This window comes from Pholcus phalangioides, unplaced genomic scaffold, assembly GCF_987345545.1.
Source record: "Pholcus phalangioides strain wild (caught in Gottingen) unplaced genomic scaffold, Ppha-v1.0 ptg000021l_1, whole genome shotgun sequence".
NCBI lineage: Eukaryota > Metazoa > Arthropoda > Arachnida > Araneae > Pholcidae > Pholcus > Pholcus phalangioides.
This window is the reverse complement of record NW_028301614.1, coordinates 14,565,707-14,591,013: the sequence shown is the minus strand read 5'-3', so window position 1 is coordinate 14,591,013 and position 25,307 is coordinate 14,565,707. Positions and strand designations below refer to the sequence as shown.

The 25,307-nt window shown below is 35.9% G+C and overlaps 1 protein-coding gene across 4 annotated transcripts in view; it reads right to left on the bottom strand.

The window, feature by feature from the left end:
• Positions 1–25,307, bottom strand: part of Prp16 (ATP-dependent RNA helicase l(1)G0007) — a 104,011-nt gene that overhangs the window by 60,420 nt on the left and 18,284 nt on the right. For all 4 annotated transcript variants that reach the window (XM_089249148.1, XM_089249152.1, XM_089249150.1 and 1 more), the window contains exons 6-10: positions 24,110–24,222; positions 21,140–21,354; positions 19,065–19,250; positions 11,897–12,055; positions 10,832–11,068 (exon numbers count right to left, since the gene is read on the bottom strand). In XM_089249148.1, coding sequence (XP_089105274.1) covers positions 10,832–11,068; positions 11,897–12,055; positions 19,065–19,250; positions 21,140–21,354; positions 24,110–24,222 — 910 coding nt within the window. The remainder of the gene's footprint in view (positions 1–10,831; positions 11,069–11,896; positions 12,056–19,064; positions 19,251–21,139; positions 21,355–24,109; positions 24,223–25,307) is intronic.

The following is a 25,307-nucleotide window of genomic DNA, read 5'->3' as shown; positions in this document are numbered from 1 at the left end:
CTTTAAAAGTTTAACTTCGCACATCTTTCTGTTGACGATCAATTCCTTTACACTGTTTGCATAAGGTACTGAAACTTCTTGCTGTTGCAGTGATAGGCCACTTTTATCAAACTCACTCCATTTCTTTTTTCTTTCCACCATATCACTAAAGTTTTCTGCTAACTCCTTATAGCACAGTACAGTCGAATCCTATTATAACGAACGCCAAGAGACTGGAGGAATCACTTCGTTAAAACAAAATTTCGTAATAAAGGAATTTCAGGTTACCTAGCATTGTTCCTATGTAAACTTATTTGAGGGATTAGAAAAGTGTTCGTTAAAACGGGATTTTCGCTATAATGGTATTCGTTAAAACGGATTCGACTGTAGTACCTACTTATAACGAACACAGATATTACAAATTTTCATGTACAGCAAAGTTCTCCACATCCCATAAATTTCATGTTGCTTATCTATACTATTTTGATTACTTACAATGAACACTGATTTCAGCAAAGCGCGCCTATAACAAATTTACAATTGATTTTCAAATATTAAATTGTCACAAATTTCTTCGCAATCTTATCTAAACCTTATCTGTAAATTTAATTTTCTGCAACTAACAATTTCTTCTTTCTTTCCTCAGAAAACATTCTACCAGAGATTTTTTTTTCATGAATATTGTAAAAAATTTTTATTTTCCTTCGCTTTTTTTTGTACATTTCTCTGTTAAATCCTATTTTGCTTGCAGAAAAGTTTAGGAAATGAAAATGGTCAAAATAGGCAGGCAAAAAAGCACTAAAATTAATTAAAATGGCACTAAAAAAAGACATTTATAATTAATGGAAGAAAGGAAAAATAACTAAAAGCCTAGATATTAAATGTCAGAAAACTGGCTAAAAATTGGTTACACTTACTCAGTCTGTTGTTACAATCATAGTTTATAATAACTGCAATATTTTGAAAAATAAATTTATTTCAAAATATTGCAGTTATTAATTAATGCCAAAAATAAAGTGTTTGTAATCTCTCAGGATTAGAATGCTTACAGGGCCAGCATTACCAGACATGGAACCAGTAGAGATAATGATTGTCAGGCTCCTTTGAATTACAATTCTCATTTATTTGTTGCATTTTATTTGGAAAATTCATTGCAATTTTTATAGCTGAAACACAGCTACCATGTTTTATTGTTGTAAAACAATTTTTTTCTTCATTCATATTCCCACATATGAGGACATAAACTTCAAGGGCAAGACCTGGCATCACCGCACCTGTCACACACACTCCTGAAGACGTCTTTAGTTGAATAGTAGAATACTAAAATAACTTGCAGTGCATTTGTGGTGTAAAAAAATAGAATGGGCCCCAAGGACAAAGCCCTCTCAACTTATACACTGCATGGGTGAGCCAAAATGGCAGCTGTTAACCTCTTGGAACAGTGATTGGTCAGCTATACATATGCAATGCAGTCCAATTCATGAGTAAGATATGTCATAAGGAGAAACAAACTTCTAATTTTTCTCAGCTTCTCTCATACATAGATGCATTAATCTGAAACAAAAACATTCATGTCCCAGGTCTGTCTTAAGAACATCATGGGCCCGTGCCAAGTGATTTTTTGATAAATACAGGCTTTCTGATAATACATAGTAAGAGTTAGAGATTTTGAAAATATCAAATCACTTTTGAAGCTCTCCATGTTCAAAATATTCAAGGTTTACAAAAAATGGTCGCAGAAATTCACAAAAAAAAACATTAAAATAGGCAATTATGGCAGGAAAAATTAAAAAAAAAAAATTTCAAAAAGTTCAAAAATAGGCATTTTGCCTGAACTTTTCATTATGAAGTTGCGTTATTTTTCACTGGGCTCTTTTTATTATACAAATACAAATACAAATACAACGCCACAACAGGCAAAATGCCCAACGAGGTGGCTGATAAAAAGATGCCCATAAAAATATGGTTGTCATATGTTTCAAAAATACAGCAACCCAAATAAAAATGCAATTAACACAAATTACAAACAATATATACACATGATAAAATATTATACAATGCCCATAAAGAATACTTATGGTTGTCTTATTCTAAGAATGGATAGCTTCTCGATTTACCCCAACATGTTTATCGTATTTGAAGAAAAGGCTGAGCTTATATTTTATATTCCCTAGAATATGACCTTCAAAACACCTTGAGTGAAGGATGAACAATCGTTTTCAAGATTTTTCATGACGATTCAGGAGCTGTGACTCACTGACAGCATTTATTGCATCATCTCCTGTCAGCTGTTGCCTAGAGAATTTCTTAGGTTATAGGCCTATTGTTATTTACACTAAATTTTTCAAGTACATGTAAACCTCTCCTGGTGCAAGCAGTGTGTGTTTCGTGGAAACTAGGTAAATTAATATTTCTATATATAGAAGTTACTTATAATAAGAAATACCTATTTGAGTAGTAAAAATACTGAATTTTTTGAAGAAATATGACACGTAAACAAAAAAATGAAGATCGACTTTCTGCCATCCGTGTTTTCAGAGTTTTCGCCCTTTTTCCACTATTTTGTTATTTTTATTGTTCCAGCAAATTGTTTGCAAGTACATGCAGAAGCTAAATGGTAGACCGTAATGGAATTACTAAAATAAAACACTTGAAGAGGTTCTTCATACGATAAAAAACAAGCAGATGCTCACCAATTTTGATCATAGTGGAGAGGCATTTGTTAGGGCCATGAAGAAATGACCCAGCTGATGAAATTTGGTATCCAAGGTGTTGAATCATAATGAAAATCAAGAAACCTAAACCAATTGGCAGTGACAACAAGTTTGTAGTAGATTCAAAGAATCTAATGAATGTTATATTTATACAGTGTTATTTTTTACAAAGAGCCTAATATTTTTGAGTTCTGAGTCTTTTTTATTTTCATTAATGTCTCAGCAAATTAAAATTCTCCTAAAAAAACAAAAAATAAATGCTTTCTTTACTTAAAAATGTCTATAAGCAGTTTAAAAATTGAAAAATGACAATTTTGTTCAGAAATAATTTTTTCAAAGGATTTCGCAGTAAAGTTAACAAACGGAACTGAATGAAAATGGGTGCAACAATGTGCCACGACTTATTCCTGGGGAGTTATAGACAAGAAAAAAAGTGATGGCACATATTCGTCTCCCCCCCCAGGGGGTGACTATGTGGCATGTGAAAAATATTCCCCGTCCTTTCCTTGTCATCATAAATTATTTTTAAAACCAGAAATCACAAGCTGAGATGTGAGGCTACCTTTGGGGCCATTCAAGTATTATGTAAGCAGATTTTCAGCCATTTTTTACCCCCTTCCCCCGTTGTTGGCAAAAGTCAGCAAAACACTGACCCCCCCCCCCCCCCCCCCCCCCGTCAGCAAAATTTTGTCAGCAGCTTAGAATATTTCATATCTTCAAAAAAGGGTGGTTGATGACGTAAGCAATCTTCAAACCCCCCCTCCTCCCGTCATCAAAAGTCAGCAAATCCGAAACCCCCCCCCTGATGCTGACGTAATACTTGAATGACCCCTTTAGTACAGTCCCCAACAGCCTAGACATAGTTAACCCAGGTCGAAGCACTGGAGTGATTGGAATTTTGTCAATAGCTTTCTCCGGACTACGTAGCTAACAACGATTTAAAAAATTCCACAACATCTACTAACATACACTGAAGAGCCAAAAAAACTGGTTCACCTGCCTAATATCGTGTGAGGCCCCCGCAAGCCCGCAGAAGTGCCACAACACGACGTGGCATGGACTCGACTAATGTCTGAAGTAGTGCCAGAGGTAATTGACACCATGAATCCTGCAGGGCTGTCCATAAATCCGTAGGAGTAAGAGGGGGTGGAGATTTCTTCTGAACAGCACATTGCAAGGCATCCCAGATATGTTCAATAATGTTCATGTCTGGGGATTTAGGTGGCCAGCGGAAGTGTCTAAAGTCAGAAGAGTGTTCCTGGAGCCACTTTGTAGCAATTCTGGACGTGTGGGGTGTCGCATTGTCCTGCTGAAATTGTCCAAGTCCGTCGGAATGCACAATGGACATGAATTGGTGCAGGTGATCAGACAGGATGCTTATGTACCTGTCACCTGTCAGAGTCGTATCTAGACGTATCAGGGGTCCCATATCACGCCAACTGCACACGCCCCATACCATCACAGAGCTTCCACCAGCTTGAACAATCCCCTGTTGACATGTAGGGTCCATGGATTCATGAGGTTGTCTCCATACCCGTACACATCCATCAGCTCGAAGCAATTGGAACCAAGACTCGTCAGACCAGGAAACGTGTTTCCAGTCCTCAACAGTCCAATGTCGGTGTTGTCGAGCCCAGGCGAGGCGTAAAGCTTTGTGTCGTGCAGTCATCAAGGGTACACGAGTGGGCCTTCAGCTCTGAAAGCCCATATCGATGATGTTTCGTTGAATGGTTCACATGCTGACACTTGTTCATGGCCCAGCATTGAAATCTGCAGCAATTTGCGGAAGGGTTGCACGTCTGTCACGTTTAATAATTCTCGTCAGTTGTCGTTGGTCCCGTTCTTGCATGATCTTTTCCCGGCCACAGTGATGTCGTAGATTTAATTTTTTACCGGATTCCTGATATTCACGGTACATTCGTGAAACGGTCGTACATGAAAATCCAAATTTCATCGCTACCTCGGAGATGCTATGTCCCATCTCGCCGACTATAACACCATGTTCAAACTCACTTAAATCTGGATAACCTGCCATTGTAGCAGCAGTAACCGATCTAACAACTATGCCAGACACTTGTTGTGTTATATAGGCATTGCCGACCGCAGCGCCGTACTCTGATTGGTTCCATATCTCTTTATTTGCATACACATGCCTGTACCAGTTTTTTTGGCTCTTCAGTTTATTTGGCCAATAGAAGCTGTGGCGATGCAATATTCCTCAAGATTGTTGTTGTGATGCACGTGCCCGCTCTGTCGTCTCACGCACTCGTGTTTCTGTTCAATGTTCTCATGTACCTATATAATATTCCAGAGTCACCTTGTTGTTGTTGTAAACATCGGACTAATCTAAGACATCATCTAGCTGAACTGGTGACAACCGGCCATTTCAATATGGATATCATCGCACCTACTTTCTTTTTATTTATCTGCACCATGTGGTCTCAATAGTGCAAATTTTTGCCATTAATATTTTTAAGGTAGGTGAAACTTTTATTTCATGTTTCAACATCTAATTTAGCTAACTGAACTTCTCTTAATTCATCATGGCAAATCCGAATGCACAACAGAATTAATTATCTCAAGCAGATGTCAACTCACGTGCTTAAGATTTGTGCCATGTCACATTCAAGGCACCTCCATTCTGGAACGGATCCTGCCGTGTGGTTTGCTCAAGTGGAGTCACAATTTTTAGTTTCTGGCATCTCTAATGACTTAACAAAATTCCCTTCTGTTGTCGCGACATTAGATTCAAACGTTTCGAAATGTGTCAGTGATCTTATCGTTCAGTAACCCACCACTGATGCCTCTAATACGCTCAAAAAAATGTGTGCTTCCATTTTTCGAGCAATCGGAAAGTTCAAGACTTTGATTATTGTTCAACAATTTGCGACTGTCGATTCACATTCTGAAGTCAGCACCCTTCGTACAAAAATTGCTGAAAATACTGAAAAATGCTTTTCAACAGTTCAGCAGCAACAATTCATCTCATTCGAGTCACAGCCGCACTGGCTTTTGCAACGGTTCCAGAAACCGATCCCAATCCAGTCCACATTTTCAAGGACTGTATTAGTACCACAACAATTTCTGCGAGAAAGCTCGAAAGTTCATTTGAATGCTTGGTCTTGTTCATAGAATGCTTGGTATTATTTTCAAAAAGGTCTCTTCTCGTTCTCCTAAAGTCATTCTTCCGCCTTTTCGAGGCTTAGTTCGTCCTGGACTGGAGTATGCTGTAAGGTGTTGGAGACCATACCTACAGAGGGACATAGACTTGGTTGAAGGGGTGCAGAGAATAGCTACACGTGTCCTTATTGGCACACGGGCTTGAGTTATGAAGAGAGACTTCATTTTTTGAATATGTTTACATTGGATGAACGCAGGTGTCGAGGAGATATGATCGAAGTGTTCAAAATTTTCAATGGGATGGATAGGGTGGACCATGAACTTTTAGTACACCGCCAATCGACTGCTTTTACAAGGGGACGCCAGTATCGATTGGTGAGGGACAATGCAAGGTTATGGTGTCGCAGGGAATTTTTCTCTAATAGGGTTGTTAATAAATGGAATAGCTTACCCCCGGAGGTAGTAAATTGTAACACAATTGACACATTTAAAAAGAAGTACGATAAACATGTTGGGGTAAATCGAGAAGTTATCCATTCTTAAAATCAGACAACCATAAGTATTCTTTATGGACATTGTATAATATTTTACCATGTGTATATATTGTTTATAATTTTTATTAATTGCATTTTTAATTGGGTTGCTATATTTTTGAAATATATGACATCCATATTTTTATGGGAATATTTTTCTCAGCCACCTTGTTGGGCATTTTGCCTGTTGTGGCGTTGTATTTGTAGTTATAAGTGTGTCACTCCTTGCAACTGGTCTATGGGAAACTAGTCACTGCAGCTGCTTCATCGGCGGCAGGCTGCGGTACAACAAGCCGACTTTTCATCTTCAAATGCAAAACTGTGGCAAAATTTCTAGTGGACAGCGAAGGAGTTATTAGTTGCTTTCCGAAATGGCTAATATCCTTAAAACATCTTCCTATGGAATTCAAGCTGTATGCAGTGAACAGGTCTGAAATCCAGACTTTGGGTAAGCTCAGACTAGAACTTGATTTTGGATTGAGGCATATATTTACATGGAATTTTCTCATTGCCGATATTTCTACCCCAATGTTGGGCACAGAATTTTTTGAATGATTCAACTCACTAGTCGACGTCAAAAACAAGTGTATTCGCGATAACTAGAGATGGGCAAAGTCATTCTTTTTACAGAATCTTTCCTTTTGAGATAGATCTTTCTATTGAACTAGTTCAAGTGAACTACATAGTTGATTTTGAATGTGAAGCTACCAATAAATGAGAGCACCTATTAAAACCCATAAAATTGATAAATCATAAAGCAAAATTTAATTGCTAACGAAAATCGAATGGTCTTCACTCTTTGGGAATAAACTCAGTGTGGGGGGGGGGGGCCCTTCCTATTTCTAAGAACAGATTTTTTTTACGGCAGGTAGAATATTGAATTTCGTCCAAATCTTTGGCGAGCTTGGGGAACCCAGGACAAAGGAACTGTGAAATTGAGCGGAAAAGGGGGGGATTTTGGTTCATGGGGGGTTTGGTTACATTGGTTCATCAAAGCACTTTTCATAGTTTGATGAAATTTCTCTACCATCTCATTTGCTTGAGGATGCTAAGAGGTAGTGCAAATTCGCTGAACACATAGTCTTGACAAGTGATGGGAAAAGTGGCTTGTGAACCTTGACCTTTTTACATGAAATGCACTGTCGACATCATGTAGAGCAGTCTTTTCTTATGGATTGCCACACAAAACGCTGCTGCAGGAGCTTGAAAGTGGCCTTGGTACCAGGATGTGACAGATCATGAATCTTGTCTAAGACAATCTTGCACCAGTTACTTGGAACGTAAGGTCTAACATGTCCATTAGAAACATCACAATAGATGGGTGTATTGCCAGTAGGGAAAGTCACAGGATGCAACTGAAGATAAGTGTTTGATGTTATCAACTGTTTCAACAGCAACCTTATCTTTATGAAATAACAAGCCACCTAGCACAAAAAAGTTCACATGCGTGCTAGGTGGCTTGTTACTTCATAAAGATAAGGTTGCTGTTGAAACAGTTGATCAATTGGTTCTGCAAGAAAACAGAAGGCAACAAGTTTTGAAATTATCTCATGAGTCCATGTTTATGGTCATATGGGGCAAAAGAAAACCAACGCAAGAATTAGATATAGCTTTTTAGCTAGATGATGTCTTAGATTATTCCATGACATAAACGAATATGAGCGAGTTAACAAATACAGAACATGGCGCTCTGTAGATTCCTATCACTATATACAAAACTAACTTTGTCCTCGCACTCAGGCAGAGATAACATCTTGTCCTCTTCTTCAATACTCGCGCGCATGCCCCCCCCCCCTTTGTTCCATCATAGAAGATGTTTGCTGACGTACCAACTTTTGGAATCCAGAAATCCGGTGATTCTCCCGAAGGCCCCCTCCCGGCACTCATAGACTCAATTAAGAAAAAGTTCCATTCCTCTCCCCACAAGGCAGTTTCTGCATTGCCCCCGAGCAGAATATAATTCCATGTGAATCTTTCCATGCAGAAATCACATCTACATACACTGTTCATAAGACATTAATTTCCTTTCGTGGATGCTATCAGTGATTGATAAGTTTGGGTATATGAACTCTTAAAAGCTTTATATTTAGCTTTATATAGCTTAAAGTTTTTTATTTTCTTTCTGAAGACATATTTAATTGGAGGACATTTTTAAATTGATTAAACATGTTTTAAATACTTCAAAATACAAAGCTGCTGACCAAAAAAACTTGTGTTTACCGCACGGCTGTTAATAGAATACAATAACGATTATACAGGAATTTTGGCAACCAAGGTCATGCTCCTGATAAATGATTGCCGATAAAGACTACGTAAACAAAGTCATGTCTTTGCCAGTTGCTTAAATGCGGTCGCCAAGACTTTTTTACGGCTGCTTGATGAAAATTACCACGACTGTCCTCTACGGGTGTTCCCTAACGACGACAGCAGTCCTTGACGTCACGACAATGTGAAAGCTCGCGTAAAATATAATTTTCTGCCAAAATCCGAAGAAATTTTAACAAATCTGGAGAGAGGGAGAAAGGATGAAAAATCCTGAGTTTTCTCCCGCCTAAATCCAGAGAGTTGGCAGGTCTGTGTGTGCTTTTCCCTTTCAGTGGGGAAGGGCAATTCCCCGTCTTCAGTGTCTGAGGCCTTTGCAAAGTAATTAATATAAGTTTGGTGGAATAATGCACTGTTCCACCAAACGTAGTAGCTCTGAAGGAATTCTCTCTAATAGTGCACCTTCTATAGTTGCCAAATCATAAATGAATTCTGATCTTCTGCTTAAATTTACCTCATAGTTTTTCTATTTTTGTACAGCTTCAATCAAGTATGATTTCCTCTTCATTTTTACAGAATGGAGCTGATAAACATTTTCACAAGCTTTTTGTTAATCTCATTTAAAATGCTTCAGCAAATATACTGATTGTCAGTTTGGCACAAATATAATAAATATTATAACCTATTTCCTAATAAGGATAAGTAAATTAATTTTTTTAGACATACGGCAAAAATATACCTCAATCTAGAATGCAAGAACCAATTACTATTCCTACTATTGTGAATATAATTAGAGCCAGAGTGCCCACTGAAGAACAGTTCTGTGTCCTCCAGGAATGGAGATGTTCAACTTTGATTTCTGAAAATATTAAATTTTAAAATAATATATTTTTCTCTTTTTTCATGCAAATGAAATGCCAGCAGAACACAAACGCCTTAGTTCTCGAGCACAGCAGGTCTAAGCAAGCTTTCAGCATGTCATGGGGTGATAAAGTCCTCAACAATATTCAAGTGGAAGATGTGTAAGTCCTAAGTTTTAAAAAATGTAGGTGCCAGCAAAGCACCAGGAGATATTCATCCTAGGGTTCTTAGGAAATGTGCTAAGAAATTGCTGAAGCCAGTTGCACAGATTTACAGAAGTAGTGTTACTAAGTGTATTGTCTCAGAATTGGAAGCTTGCTAGTGTGGTCAAAATGGTTTAAAAAGTATAGTAGAGATATCATGTAGAATTATCATCAACTCAGTTTGACGAGCTCTCTCAAGTTTTGAAGATTATCAAAAGGCAATAGGTAAAGTGGATAAACAAGAATAATGTAATGTCAAAAACAACCATGGATTCAGGAAGGTGAAGTCATGTATAACCAACACCCTTTGCTTCTATGATCATTTAACTACGGCTTTGGGGGAAAAGGAAAAACATTGACATTGTTTATCTTGAGTTTCAGAAAGCATTGGATAAGGTACTTTTCTGGGGCTTAGTTTGTCCTGGACCGGAGTAAGTCATAAGATTTTAAAGACCATACATACAGAACAGAGGGGCATTGACTTGGTTTAGCGGGGTGCTGAAAAGAGCCATGTGCTCTTGATGATGGCACACACGGCTTAAGCTATGGAGAGAGGCTTAATTTTTTAAATATGTTTACATTGGAAACGCGTAGGTGTCGGGAGGATATGATTTAAGTTGAAAATTTTTCCAACGGAATAGATAAGAGATTGGCCATGAGTTAATTCACCGTCAAGCGACTGCTTCAACAAGGAGATACCAATATCTATTGGTACAGGACAATTCCAGGTTGTGCTGTGTGTCGCAGGGAGCTTTTCTCCATTAGGGTTGTGAATAAATGGAATATCTTACTCCCAAGGGTCGTGAATTCTAACTCAATTGACATGTTTTAAAACAAACAGAATAAACACATTGGGAAAAAATCGAGCAGATATCCATACTTAGATGAGACAACCATGAAAAAAATTTTAAGCACAGTGTATTATATTTTATCACAAATTATTGTTTTTTTTTATTGCTCTTATTGGGTTGCTGTATTCTTGATGTAGTTTAGGTATATATTCAACATTCATATTTTTTATAGGCATTTTTTTTTTCAGCCAACTTGCCAAACATTTTGTTTGTTGTGGATTTTGTATTTATGTTTGTATTAACAGTTTCAACAGTCATCTACATAATTACATATTCAAATCAAATCAAATAAAACTAAAAAATATCACCTGTGTCAATTGTGTTGTCTTTCCTGATCCAGTTTCCCCAACAATGATAATGACACTGTTATCTCTGACAATATTAAGCAACTCTTGCTTCACACTGAATATTGGTAGAAATTGCCGCTGCTGTTTGATAGATTTTTTTTTAGCAAATTCGCTGCTTGCTTCACCAGTGTTCTTCATGTGCTCTGCAAATTTGTGATCCTCTTTGTAGTCTGTTTCATCTTCAGCATTTTTGCCATCCTATATAAACATATAATTCGAAAATTTAATTCAACTATAATACTATACATTTTTTATCTATTATTTTATTTCATGCATTTATTTTTATTTTATCTATTTTTTGGATCATGTCAATGTCGCTAGACTTACACAGCAATTAATGTTCAATATGCCAGAAGAAACCAAAGTGATAGCACAATAAACTTAGCCATGGAATTCCACATATACCAGTCATTTCTGACATTTGGGAAGGACAGATCCCCCTTTCACTACCAGGGTTGGGTTTCCTCCAGGAAGTGGTAAAGGTTAATACTACCGTAAAAACCTAGTAAACACAATTAGCCTATATTTTATTGATAACAAATGTGCAGAGCAACTGCTTTTAATTAACTAATAATTTATAACTAATCAATAAATCAATAATTATTAGTTTATGGACGAGTGGATAAACTTTGCTCAAGAATATTAAAACATCACCAATGAACAAGGCAAATATATGGAAACTGCAACTTCTAATGCACTCTGACACACAGTGGGTGTTGTCTTCAGAGGAGAGATATATCACTGCTAATCACACTGACCGAGGATCCCACTTGGGTTGGATATGAAATCTTAACTCTCCATTGCTCTGCAAAAAAAGTATGTCTGTTCACTTCAAACATCATGGCCAGAATGAAGCGGAGAGCCTGCGTGTAAGACTAATCAGGGCATTGCATTAGTCTTACATATAAATAATTACCCCAAGAAAATACCAACTGATTCTTCTACAATGAATTTTTTCCATTAAAACAAACAATGCTGCATAATTATTCACTGAAAACAAATAAATCAACCACAAAAATTACTCACAGTTTCATCTTCTTTCTTTACTCCCATAATGTCTCCCAGACGAGTCCCTGCCAGTTCCCACTCTTTCTTTTGAGCCCTCCGACGTTCTTTTTGTTCCCTAAATGTTCTGACAACAAGACTTCCTTTGCGAGAAATAATTGCCATATCTGATGTAGGATCCTGCAAAATGCATTTACTCAAACATAAGACTACAGTCATGATTTCAACCGAACATCATTGTCACATAAAAATGGTCACAATTAAAAAATACAAATCATTTAGTTCAATTTCTGTTGTTTGGTTATTTCGTATTGAATGGTACAAAATATTATTATTGATGTATGTACAAATAATTATACATGTATGTGGAACATGCTCACTCATTCTGCCTGAATTGTTTTCAGATATGCCAACTTTTGGAATCCATAAATCCGGAGATTCTCCCAAGGGGGAACCCCCCCCCCTCCCGGCATTCAGACTAGATCAAGAAAAATTCCCCAAAAAAAAAAATTTAGAAATTTTTTTTAAATCAATTAAGACAAAGTTCCATCATCCCTCCCCTCCCCCCCCCCAAGACAGGCTCTGCATTGCCCCTGAGCATAATATAATTCTCTGTCAGTCTTTCCATGCAAAATAGAGAAATCACATCTATATACTGTTCATAAAACATAAGTTCCCTTTCATGGATGCTAACAGTGATTGATAATCTTGGTAATAAAATTCAAAGAAAATTTTTTTAATAAATTGAGATAAAGTTCAATTCCTTCCCCCTCCCCCTCACAAGGAAGGTTCAGCATTGCCCCTGAGCAGAATATAATTTCATGTCAGTCCTTCCATGCAGAATAAAGAAATCACATCTACATACTGCTCATATAACATAAGTGTTTCCTTTTGTGGATGCTATCAGTGACTGATAATCTTGGGTATATGAACTCTTAAAAGCTTCATATTCAGCTTTATATAGCTTTGTTTCACATTTTCTTTCTGAAGACATTTAATCGGAGGAAACAATTAAAAAACTTCAAAATGCAAAGCTGCTGATGAAAAATCTTGTGTTCAAACCACACAGCTGTTAATGGAATACAATAATAATTATACAGGAATTTAAGCAACCAAGGTCATCCCCCGATATATGATTGCCCATAAACAGCCACGTCTTTGCCAGTTGCTTAAATGAGGCCACCAAGACTTTTTTATGGCTGCTTGATGGAAATGACCACGGCTGTCCTTGATGGGTGTTTTCCCTAACGACGACAGCAGTCATTGACGTCACGACAACGTGAAAGCTCACGTAAAATGTAATTTTCTGCCAAAATCCGGAGAAATTTTAACAAATCTGGAGAGTGGGAGGAAGGATGAAAAATCTGGAGTTCTTCCGCCTAAATCTGGAGAGTTGGCAGGTCTGTGTTTTTTTTTACCAAAAAATGTATCTCAAAACTATAAATTTGAAAAAAAAACATGTGAGCATAAACTTTTATTGTAACAAACAAAGAACAAAATAAATGTTTTAATTATCCTCAGGTATTATTGAAACTTCTGGAACTTACTTATGTCACGCTTTTTAACAATTTTTCTATGTACGGTGTAAATGGCATAAAAATTAAATAACATTATTTGAATAAACATCTATAAAACATAAATCACATAAACTCAAAATCAGATTTTTTTTAAATATTCATTGCTCATTTGATCTCAACTGTGCTTTTTTGTACATTTATATCGTAGAGATATAAATCACATATAAATGGCGAAAAATAATTCCCAAATCACAGAACACATAACAATTACTGTGATTTCTAACAATCAAGCGCCACTAGGATATAAAAACTGCACCCAGAAAAATAGCAACAAGAAAAGCTTTTGTACACTCGGCTTTGTATACACTTTGTATACACTAGAGTTTCTCTCCTATGATCCCGCTCCTCAGGAACTGCCAGCTAAAATGCTACTGGGAATCAAAACTCATTTTCAGGGATCCAAGAAAAATAATGTTGAACCAGATATTGCAATATCGCAAATTGTATAAGCTCATAATATTATTGACCGTGAGATGGTCCTAGGACCCACCAACGGCGTTAAGGTAAAATTATTGCACATTTGTATATATAACACTTTTGCATAACATTTACATTATATTGCATAAATATATATAACATGTTGCAAAACACTAAATATTTCATATTGCACAATTAATTCATTTCTCAACGCAATAATTCAATGTTTGAGTTTGATGATGACTCGATGCAGTTCCCACCGACGAACTGCAAGGACTCCCACAGGGAAAGAGAAGGTAACAAGATGAGCTATTGGGATCTCTGACACGAATTTAAACCAGAATTTATATGGGACGTCTGCAGCCCGACCTCTTGCCCCATTCTCGCCTGACAGCAGGAGACCCCCACCCCCGAATGTTAGACTAACTTAACTGGCTTGAACCAGACTGCCAGCGGGTACCTTGGGTGGATTCCGGTAGCCAATGAGCCCTGGGGCCTAAATAAAGATTAAGTTGAAGAATTGAGATTTGTGTAAGAGATCCCAGGTCATCATGTTACAGACTTTGTTGCTCCGTCAGTCCATGCAAGTTGATCATTGGCACAAGCAGAATGAGATAAATTTTTATTTTTATGACCTTCGAGAAATTTTATTAGTGGATGTAACACCGGTCCCTTCTGGAATAAAACTTCAATAAAAATTGTACATACTGAGGAATCTTCGAAGTTGTGTCAAGATCGTTGGCTGTGAATAATCCAAAATACATTGAACTCGATCTGTCATAGGTTCGATGCCACTTGCATATAGCTGGAATCCAAGGAAGTCTATAGTCTCTTTATCGAAGTTGCACTTGAAGACATTGATGCAGAGTCCATATTCTTGAAGTCTGTTGAAAAGAGTCTTGAGATGATGTATGTGTTCATCAGGATCTTTTGATCTAATCAGGATAACGTCGAGGAATGCGTAAACTCCAGCAAGTCCTCTGGTCACTTCATCAATAAATCTCTGAAAGGTTGCAGAAGCATTGCACAATCTGAATTGCATCCTAGTTGCTTTCGAATAATCTAAAAGGTGTGCATATAGCCATTTTATGGGCATCATCATGATTTATTGGGATCTGATGGTAAGCTTTTATGAGATCAACATGGCTGAACATTTTTGTACCATGCAGTTCAGCAGTAAAATCGGGTATGCAAGGAATAGGATATATATCTTTTAATGTTTTTTGTGCATTTAAAGCACAATTATCTCGTACAGGTCTCCATTCCAAGGTATCTTCTTTTGGGAACCATATGAAGTGGTGATGCATAATTACTCCTTTGAAGATCTCAAATGCTCCAGTTGCAGCATGTCATAGAATTCAGATTTTGCTGTTTCTAATGTGTCTGGAGCTAACCTACGAGGTTTCGCCACTACAGGAGGTCCTTTTGTGGATATATGATGGATGGTGCTGTGTTTTACTGGTGCATTTGGATTCGGAAGTTTAGTGATCTCTGGGAATTCAGAAATCAGCTTGTGATACAGAGTCACCAGTTATTGCTTTCATCAAATGAATGCACGTTGTGTTTGAGATGCATCTGAGACCTTTCAATTTCATTTTCAAGTCATGTAGGAACTTGTTATGAATGTCCGGGACCACGTCGAAATAATGAAGAAAGTCTGCACTCAGTATAGGTGTTGATACACTGGTAATGTAAAATGGCCACAAAAATTTTGTCTCAAGCTGAAATCCACGGAAAAAATACATTGGCCATACACCTTGATAGATGATGAATTCGGCTATGAATGCTTGAACAGGCTGTTGCTTACGCTGAAAAAGGCTTGCTGGAAAGATAGAAACATCACTGCCCATATCACCAAGGAGAAACATGTTAGTTTTAATATCCTTCACAAACAAGCGACGTGACGTAAGTGGCAAACAGGAAGTTGCCTCTACTCTTTCCTGAGCTCAGTTCCAGAATATTTGCAAGGAGCGACACATTTCTTGGCATTGGTGCCAAATCGTCAATGATACCAACACTCGTCATGATTTTTCGACATGCTACCCTGTTATGGGTAGCGATTTCAGTACGGGTTACGACTTCGTCTGCGGTAAATTTCATCTATTTGTAGATACAGCTTTTCAATTTCCGACAACAAACGTTCCTCGGTCAAATTCACGGAAGAGTTAAAACAAGCACTTACTACTTGTGGTTCTACGTCAATGACAGTGATGATGGCCGCTTTGTCCAATGTAAGTGATGTGACCGCAGCCAAGATGGATTGAACCAATGTTGGTAAATGATGAAGAAACAGTTCCAACATAAATTCGTCTGGCATGCTGTGTGATTCTGCATGACGATGCATGACGTGCAAAAGTTCAATTGGGCAACGATCACCAAGTTGCTGCCCAGTGAGAAGTTTTCGTATCTCTTGCTGTGATGATTCACCGCTGCACTTGATTAATTCGGATTTCATGTGCCTGTAGGGAACTGTTGCCACTGGATTCGTGATGACATCGCAGATGATGGAAGCTGCTTCCGTGGTAGATGGGTTACTATGTAGTTGAATTTTGTGAAGCTGTTCATTACTGTGGTTTTGGAATCCCCAATTCGAAAGTTCATTCACACATCAGGAACCACAATGTAGGATCAGCGAAATTGTATGATGGCATCTTTACTGCTGCAACGTCCGTCATGATTTTTCTTTTGCGTGGGCGAGGATGCTGAACTGCACGTGTTATTTCCATTGCGATGCACTCGCTGTTTCTTTTTAGGTAAAATGTCAACTGATGATCAAATTGTCCAAGGTCACCATTGTTGGGCGATATGGGGACGGTTGCATGTAGTTTCAATTCAAGACAGACGTGCATTTTATATTAAATGAAAGGACGGACTTTATTTACATGACATATTATGTACTAGGACAAAAAACGAACTGAGGAGTGATAACTCGAATAATCACACGATGGCACTTTGAATGCGTACATCAATCATTGCTCTGGGGAAGTAGCTTGCTCTTCCCACACGTGTCGGCAGCAATGCCACAGAAGAATATCAAATCATTCCATAGTTTTTCATTCAGTGTTTATGCTATGTTGCATTCAAATTGTATTTTTTATATGAAAAAACATATATTGTGCAAAATAATCCTATAGAGAGCAGAAAATTATGTTACAATTATATTAAGTATTTATTCTTTGTATTACATAGTCACTTTAAACATCACATGCAATTAACATTCCAATGGGAATTTTTATATTGAAAAGCAATATTTGAGGTTTTTGACAAAAACCTACCAACCCTGGCAAAAAAGCATATTGTGATTGCTGGAAGATCTGTTGTTTGTGAATGAGCAGTGCTATTGTCCAAAATAACTTTTCTCCTCTCACTTAAAACATTTTGATACAGTTTTTTTGCAAATATCTCGCTCAAAAATTTCAGAAATCATTCACATTCATCTGGCTTTTGTAGTCCACAGGTTGAGTTTTCCGGTTCCAAACAAAGGAATAACAGGAAGTAATTAACCCCCATCCAAAAATGTAGGGAAGAATTTTATAGACACACATCAATCAACAAACAAATGGCAGAAACAATGAAACATAGAACTTTTGAAACACATGAAAGTGATGTAAAATTTTTCCAATGAATTTTTGAAAATGAGTTGTGATAATGCAGTATAAAGGAGATGTTTTTCTTCATTTAAATTAGCATCGTATCAACTATGGTTATAATAAAATTTCAACATATTCGTATGTTTCGATTTAACGAGATTGCACTGTATTAATTCTTGTTGCAGAGTAATAGAATTTAGAAAGTTTTGAAGATTCTTTTGGGAGCTGTTAATTTTTTGGGTAGTCTGAACTTGGAATAAATATGTAATTTGAATTTTTTTTTCCACCCATTCGAATTCATTAACATTCATTCATAGTCACTGAAAGGTTGCTACAATTACAGAATGTGAAACTTTTTATACAACAGCAAATCTCTTTGTTTCAAAACTAATTCAATGAAATGTTTTTTGAAAAATGAAACTAACTCAAATTGTTTGAAGGATTAGTCTACAACTATTAAAATTACATTTAGAAAAAACTTTTCTGCAGTTCAGTAAGTTTTTCTAAAGAAATTTTTTATGACATTACATTATTTCCAACAATATTGTGGAATAATTTAAGGCATGATAATTTCTTCTAATCAATGAGAACATTATAGTATAATAGTTGATTGGATTAACTGGAGTATAGCAATTGATCAACCGCACCCATTACTAAATAGTAGTTTAGGCTTACAGCACCATAGGCAATCTGCAGGATACATTCATTTTCCCCTCCCAAACACCTTCACCAGCACTGGAGTTGAACCTCCGGTGAGAAGATAACAAATTGTTTTTAGAGATCAATGTATCAGTTGTTTAAACTTTTTTAAGCTAATTAGTAAACTTTCGATTCCAATTGATAAACTTTAGTATTAAAAAGTTATGGATATTTAAAGTTTTTTTGTTATTGAATACCTTTTAATTTATTTAAATTGCTCACATGTTTGTGATAGCTGAATTCAAGGAAATTCCTGGGACTGGAGCACTGAACTTCCAGCTTTCCTCAGATTGAAGAAGAACTTGGGAAACATTAACCCTTGGTATACACCAAGATTTTGTTAGAGCAGAAAATAATGATCATTCAGGAAATAACATAAAAATAAAATTAATGCCAGTCAATATAATTTTCTTGCAGGACCACCCTTATGAGACACCGAGCCCGATGCAAAAAACATAGCAGGCCTCTTTTGTGGGATGAATGAATAATTTGTGCTAACTCGTCATATATATGACTTAAAATACTAGCAAACATTTTTATAGTTGAAGTGTAGCTATCGTGTTTTATTGTTACAAAAAATATATATATTTTTGCCATGGTGAACATGAATGCAAGGTCTCTTCCACTGCAAGGCCTGGTACAGCTGCATATGGAAAAACAAACTTTAGATTATAATGCGATTTTTATAGGGTTTTTTCCCAAAATGTTGCCTTATTTACTTTTTCTCCCCTCAAACTCACAGTTGATGTATATTAATACAAACGGCATCTATATTTATCATGGGCATCTTTTGTCTCCCCTCCCCACTAATTTCAGTCTAAAAAAGACTAAAACAATTTTCTTGTTTTAGTCTGTTTTTACTATGCTAGAAGTAAATTCAAATTAAAGAAAAAATAAATACATCACCTTTACTGGCACAACAGGTTCAGGTTGTTTGGTGAATACAATGCGGCCATCTAAGAATGGAGGCACAACATTGTGTACAAGTAGATGCACCCTTGCTTCGTTGTCTTCTTCAAAGTCTTCATCATATTCTAATTTCTGTACAACTCCACTGGTAAGCATACGATTTGTCTCCCATTTTTCATTATCCTATAAAAAAACATTACTTTTGATTTTATACTTTACAGAAAGGATATTTTGTTGTACCAACTAATTTTCTAACAGTTTTACCTATATGTAACGGTACACAAGAAAAAAATGTCCAAAGAGAAAACTTATGATGCAAGAAACAAAATTTTAGCGCTTCACTTTATGTACAGTTACGTTCAAAAAAAAAAAATCGGGCAATTGGTTTGTTTCCTAAATTAACTAAAAATCATGTTATGCAAATCGGTATTATCTTGTATGATGTCTATATAATGTAACTCTTATGATTGAGTTAATTTTATAGGAAAAGAAAAGGTATATAACATCTTGCTCTGCGAAAGGAATTCGTTCAAAGCTCATAAAAATTGGACAGTGTGAATTTTTCTTGTTTCTGGAGTTTCTTTTTCATTTTTTCAATTTAAAATCATTTTTCTTGCAACTTTGAAGGTGAGCTATTTTTGCCTCGTAAAAGAAAAATTTCTCTGGAAATAAAAAAACAGACCGTGAAACTTATCCAAGATGGGCAAAGCTACATTTCTATTTCTAAATTTTTAAGTGTTCCAAAATCGACAATATGTGGTGTTTGGAAGCAGTTTCAAGTGTGTGGTGAGGTAAACAAAGTCTGGTTCTGGTCACCCAAGAAAAACTTGTTCCAGAATCGATCGCTTGATGAAGCACCATTCGGTAAAGAGTGCAATGGAGATAAACCAAGCATTCCAAGCCAGTTTATAGTTTCTATAAGTGTCTCTGCAATCAAGTGACCTCTTTATGAAGCTCGTCTTCTTGGTGGCGAAGACCCACAAAGAATTCTTTGATTTCTGTTAAAAATAAAAAGGCAGACTTAATTTTGCTCAGAAACACTAAAGTTTAACTCCTAAACAATGGGCAAACGTTTTTTGGAGTGAGGAATTCAAGTTCCAAATGTTTGAATTGAGTGAACAACGATATATTAGGTAGCCAATAACCCAGCGATTCAACAGGAGATATTAGTTTCCTCAGCTAAACATAGTGGTGGTAACATTACGGTGTGGGGCTTCTTTGGATCATCAGGTGCTGGTCATTTGGTGTGAATAACAGGCATCATGGACCAAAAACAATATTTGGGCATTCTAAAGGCCCATGTGTTACCCTATGGCAAAACTTAAATGCTTCAAAGATGGATTTCTCAACAAGACAATAATTCGAAGCACACAGCCAAATCTGAAGTCATGATTTACCGCCAAAAAATTAGAATTCTAAAATGGCCATCGATGTTACCTGATCTAAATCCAATAGAAAGCCTATGGCAGGTGCTTAAACATTACTGTGTAAAGCTATGAAATTTTCAAATCTGGGTGAAAATGTTTAATTTTTGCAGCAAGAATGGAAAAAAATACTTATCAAAAATTTGATGGATTTGGTGGACTCAATGCCCCGCAGATGCAGTGCAGTAATTAGTCATGCGGTACCCTACCAAATACTGACAACAAATATGTTATGTATTATGTTTATTTTGGATGGTTTGATAATGCTTGTGAATCATCCAATTTTTTTTTTATCTCATAAGCTTGAGTATTTTTGTTATAAACCAAGTATATGATTCAAATATAGTTCCATTTTGTGTGTGAGATATGTATTTTATTAGTAGGTAAGAATCAAATCTATATGCTTTGTATATCAATTGTACCCATGCATTAAAATTTTTTAGCAAAAATAAGGTCCTCCGACTTTTTATGAACACAACTGTGCATAAATAAATACTCAGTGAGCTTTTTTGTAGCTGGGGTGTTAGGAAGAAGCATTAGTTGTACAAAAACATCAGCAAAAAAAAAATTTGATGGTGAAAATTTAATGATTAAATAAATTCAAATGAGAATAAAAAGAATTAAATGTTAAATATTCAAAAAAATTACTTTATGTATTTGCCTTTGCTGGGCAGACATTCGCTTGCGTTTTCTCTGTTCGAGAGCTTCCTCCTTCTTTTGAGCATATGACTCAGACATGCCAGAAAATGGGTTATGCACTTCATCATAACCCTCATCTAAAGAATACCACTCACGATCAATTCTTTTCACTTCCTCCTCCCAGTCTTTTTTAGCTTCCTCTGATGACCATGGTATATTTTCATCTGAATTTCGAAAGAAAGAACGCATTTAAGGCATTCAAATGATAAAAGACTAAGGTGAAATCTCAAATACATATTTTGGTTATTAGTGAACCAACCTGTGAAGTGACATGACATAAAAAAGAATGAGCAAAATAAAGTTCAAACAGATTTCCATAAATGTGTAAGAGAGAAAGAGCTTCTGTTTTATAATTTTTAAAAAACTGTTTTGAAAGTATTAATAGATTATCACAGAAAGATATGCTTAACAAGAACATTCAACACAGGGTGAATCAAGGAAAGACAATCTTTGAATAAATTCTATAAAGTGAGTCAAGGGGGTAGAAACTAAAACAGGAGCACAGAACTCAACATGTGATGTCATTTTAGTTACTTTCATGCAACAGTGGATGTTGTGTGTGTTTGTGTTTGGCAATATTATGCATGAACTTTTTAAATAATGGGAAAATGGTAACTGAAACTTGGTCACAATTTCAATATTGAGCATCATTGGGGGGGGGGGCATTACAGGTCCCAGTATAATCTTAAAATGAATCAGATATTTTGAAACAAGAGGAATGATTTCAAAGTAAAACTATTTCATCACAACTACATAACAATGGGAAAAAAACTGAGAAAGGCCAGATAGTCCAACCCATTTAGTTTGATGTAAAATGAAGACACTACTATGAGTAAACAGATTAATAAAAAAAAAAAATTAATTCATTTATAAAATTTCCATTTTTGGTGGCTCTCCTTCCTCTGTATTTCCCATTTTTAATAGCTTACACAGATGTGCGAAATTTTGGAATCCAGAAATACAGAGATTCTCTCGAGGGCCCCCCCCCCCCCACCAGCACTAATAGACTCAATCAAAAAAAAATTCAAAGAAATTTTTTTTAATAAATTGAGATAAAGTTCAATTCCTTCCCCCTCCCCCTCACAAGGAAGGTTCAGCATTGCCCCTGAGCAGAATATAATTTCATGTCAGTCCTTCCATGCAGAATAAAGAAATCACATCTACATACTGCTCATATAACATAAGTGTTTCCTTTTGTGGATGCTATCAGTGATTGATAATCTTGGGTATATGAACTCTTAAAAGCTTTATATTCAGCTTTATATAGCTTAAAGTTTCACATTTTCTTTCTGAAGACATTTAATCGGAGGAAACAATTAAAAAACTTCAAAATGCAAAGCTGCTGATGAAAAACTACTCTGTTCAAACCGCACAGCTGTTAATGGAATCTAGATATATAAAATTGATTTTCTGTCTGTCTGTGTGTGTATGTATGTTCTCTATACAAATCTACAATTTTAGATTGATCGTCGCCAAATTTTGCATATATACCAAATGGGACCCGACTTGAACGATAGGCTACTTTAAAATTTCATCAAAGCAAGGCAAATGCCCCAAATGGGCAAAAAACTGTCAGGCAACAATGGTTTCTGGGCCTCAACAATCACTTTCAGAAAGTTTAATTTGGTTACCGTGGTTCCCTAGCAATGCGTTTAAGACGTGTATATGCATTTACAACGGTTTGTCACTTCTTCAATGCTGTACGTATATGTATAATAGTTTATGCCTTTATAATGGTTTGCCACTTTATTCAATCCTCCCAGTAATGAGAGCTTTTTGAATAGACACCATCATCAGCATCACTTTGAGGGCCAAACAAAGGATGATCCCCCATAAGAAATCTGTGTTAAAATTGCAGATTTTAATGTAGAAATGCGGAAATTTGTTGGGAATTTTTCTGTCATATCAATAATTTTAAAAATTGTATTGAATACTCGATTTTTGAAATATTGTGTTCGCTTAGAGATATACGAAGCCCAGGAGATTAAATATGAAGTAATTAGCCCCGGACATTTATTTTTGGGGTTGGATATTCATGCAATAACATTGATTTCAGCTTTTTATTTATATCTTCTCAAACATGAAAATTAATGTCCCCGAATTGTCTTTTAATATATAACTGAATAAATTCATATAATTTAGGTTGCTTTAAAATTAATTATGGGCCCGTAAAAAGTACATCGAAGAAATTCCACAGCTTTAATTAAGCATTTTTTGAAGCAGAAACAGGCAGAAATGGATAACTTGAAGTTCAAAGGGAGGAATCGAAATACCTAGCACCCTTTAAAGAAAAAAAAAATATATATTTATTTTCACGTTTCTTTAAATCTAGATTTGTTTCTTTCATGAGTCGCGTATCAAATAGCCATATTGGTGAACTTAGACACGGTTTGCATGTCCCTCAAAGAAAGAGGGAGATATCACGTGATCCAAAAAAGCCTCCTTAAAGAAAACCCGGGCAACACCGGGTATTATAGCTAGTACAATAATAATTATACAGGAATTTAAGCAACCAAGGTCATCTCCCGATAAATGATTGCCAATAAACACTATGTAAAGTCACGTCGTTGCCAGTTGCTTATATGCAGTCACCAAGACTTTTTTCCTGGTTGCTCGATGGAAATGACCACGTTTGTCCTCTATGGGTGTTTTCCTTAACGATGACTGCAATCATTGACGTCACGACATGAAAGCTCACGTAAAATCTAATTTTCTGCCAAAATCCGAAGAAATTTTAACAAATTCGGAGAGCAGGAGGAAGGATGAAAAATCTAGAGAATTGGCAGGTCTGCTTACACATTATTTTTCTGAAAATTTTTAATTAACTAAATTATTATTCTATAATTTTTCTTTAGTAGGAATCTCAGTTACCCTTATTTATATCACTTTACCAATATCTAAGATGATATTCATGCTTACCTTGGTCATCACCTTCTGTCCTTGGAGTTGCCCCAGTCTTTTTCCGGTCTCTCACCCAAGGATTGTATTTGTATGCAGGAGTTGGTACTGGTGAATCGGTACTAGATCTATGTCTGGAAAAAAACCATTCAGTATGGAGAAACATTCTTGTAACCAAAAATACAAGAATAATTGTTTAAGTTGAATCTTATTAACCTCTTAATTACTTTTGAATGAAATTTTTAAATATTTATTGCATTTATTAAAATCATTCAGTGTTTTTAAAGATATGAAACAAGACAAAACAAAAAGTTTGAAAAAAAAATTAAAATATTTTTAGTTAATTTTTAGAAGCCAATTACTGTATTTACTTGCGTATAGGACAAGGTTTTTATTAAATTTTCACTGCTTCAAAAACCTATGTCATCCTATATATACACCAGGGTTGATGCTAAGGTTGCATTTTTTGCAAAATGTGAAAGAAAATCTTAGAATGCGAAAGTAGCAGTGGCCACTTTCGCAAAAATTAGTACAGGAGGTAGGCCTACGAAATGAGTAAACATCCATCCATCAATCTCATTAGCATTTCGCTAAAGCTTTTTTTTTGCTTTTTTGCTGCAAAGGAATTTTTTATCTAGCTAAAATCCTGATATACACATGCGAATATCAAAACAAAAAATTTCACTAGAAGGAAAAATCAGTAAAAATAAATTAAATAAATAACTCCAGAGATAATAACTTTGAATGATTGAAAACAATGATTCAAGATTTATTACAAATTCAATATTGATGAAAAAAATCAAAGAATCAGGGAGTAAAATTATTGAAAATTAATTAACAAAATATTTGAAAATTGATGAATAAAACAATCGAAAACTACTGAAAAATAGTTCCAGAATCAATGGAAATTTAGTTTTCAACACTTTTGGGACAGCATTTGATTCAGGGACACAGATTTAGTTTGACACAGGGATGCCAACTGTAGCATCAGAGCTGAGGCACAGTACTTTGTAACACCATTCTGATGCCTCCAGAATTCATTTAGAAGTCCTCCTATACAGTAATACCGAACATACGTCGCCCTGCTTTTATGCAGTCTCGCCCTAAAAAACTTTGCTATTATCTAAGAATAAACAAAATAAGAAGTTGAATTAAGAAATTTAGTTTTACTTATTTTGATCTCTACAGTCATACCTCGTCCTCAGGGTTGTTTGGTTAA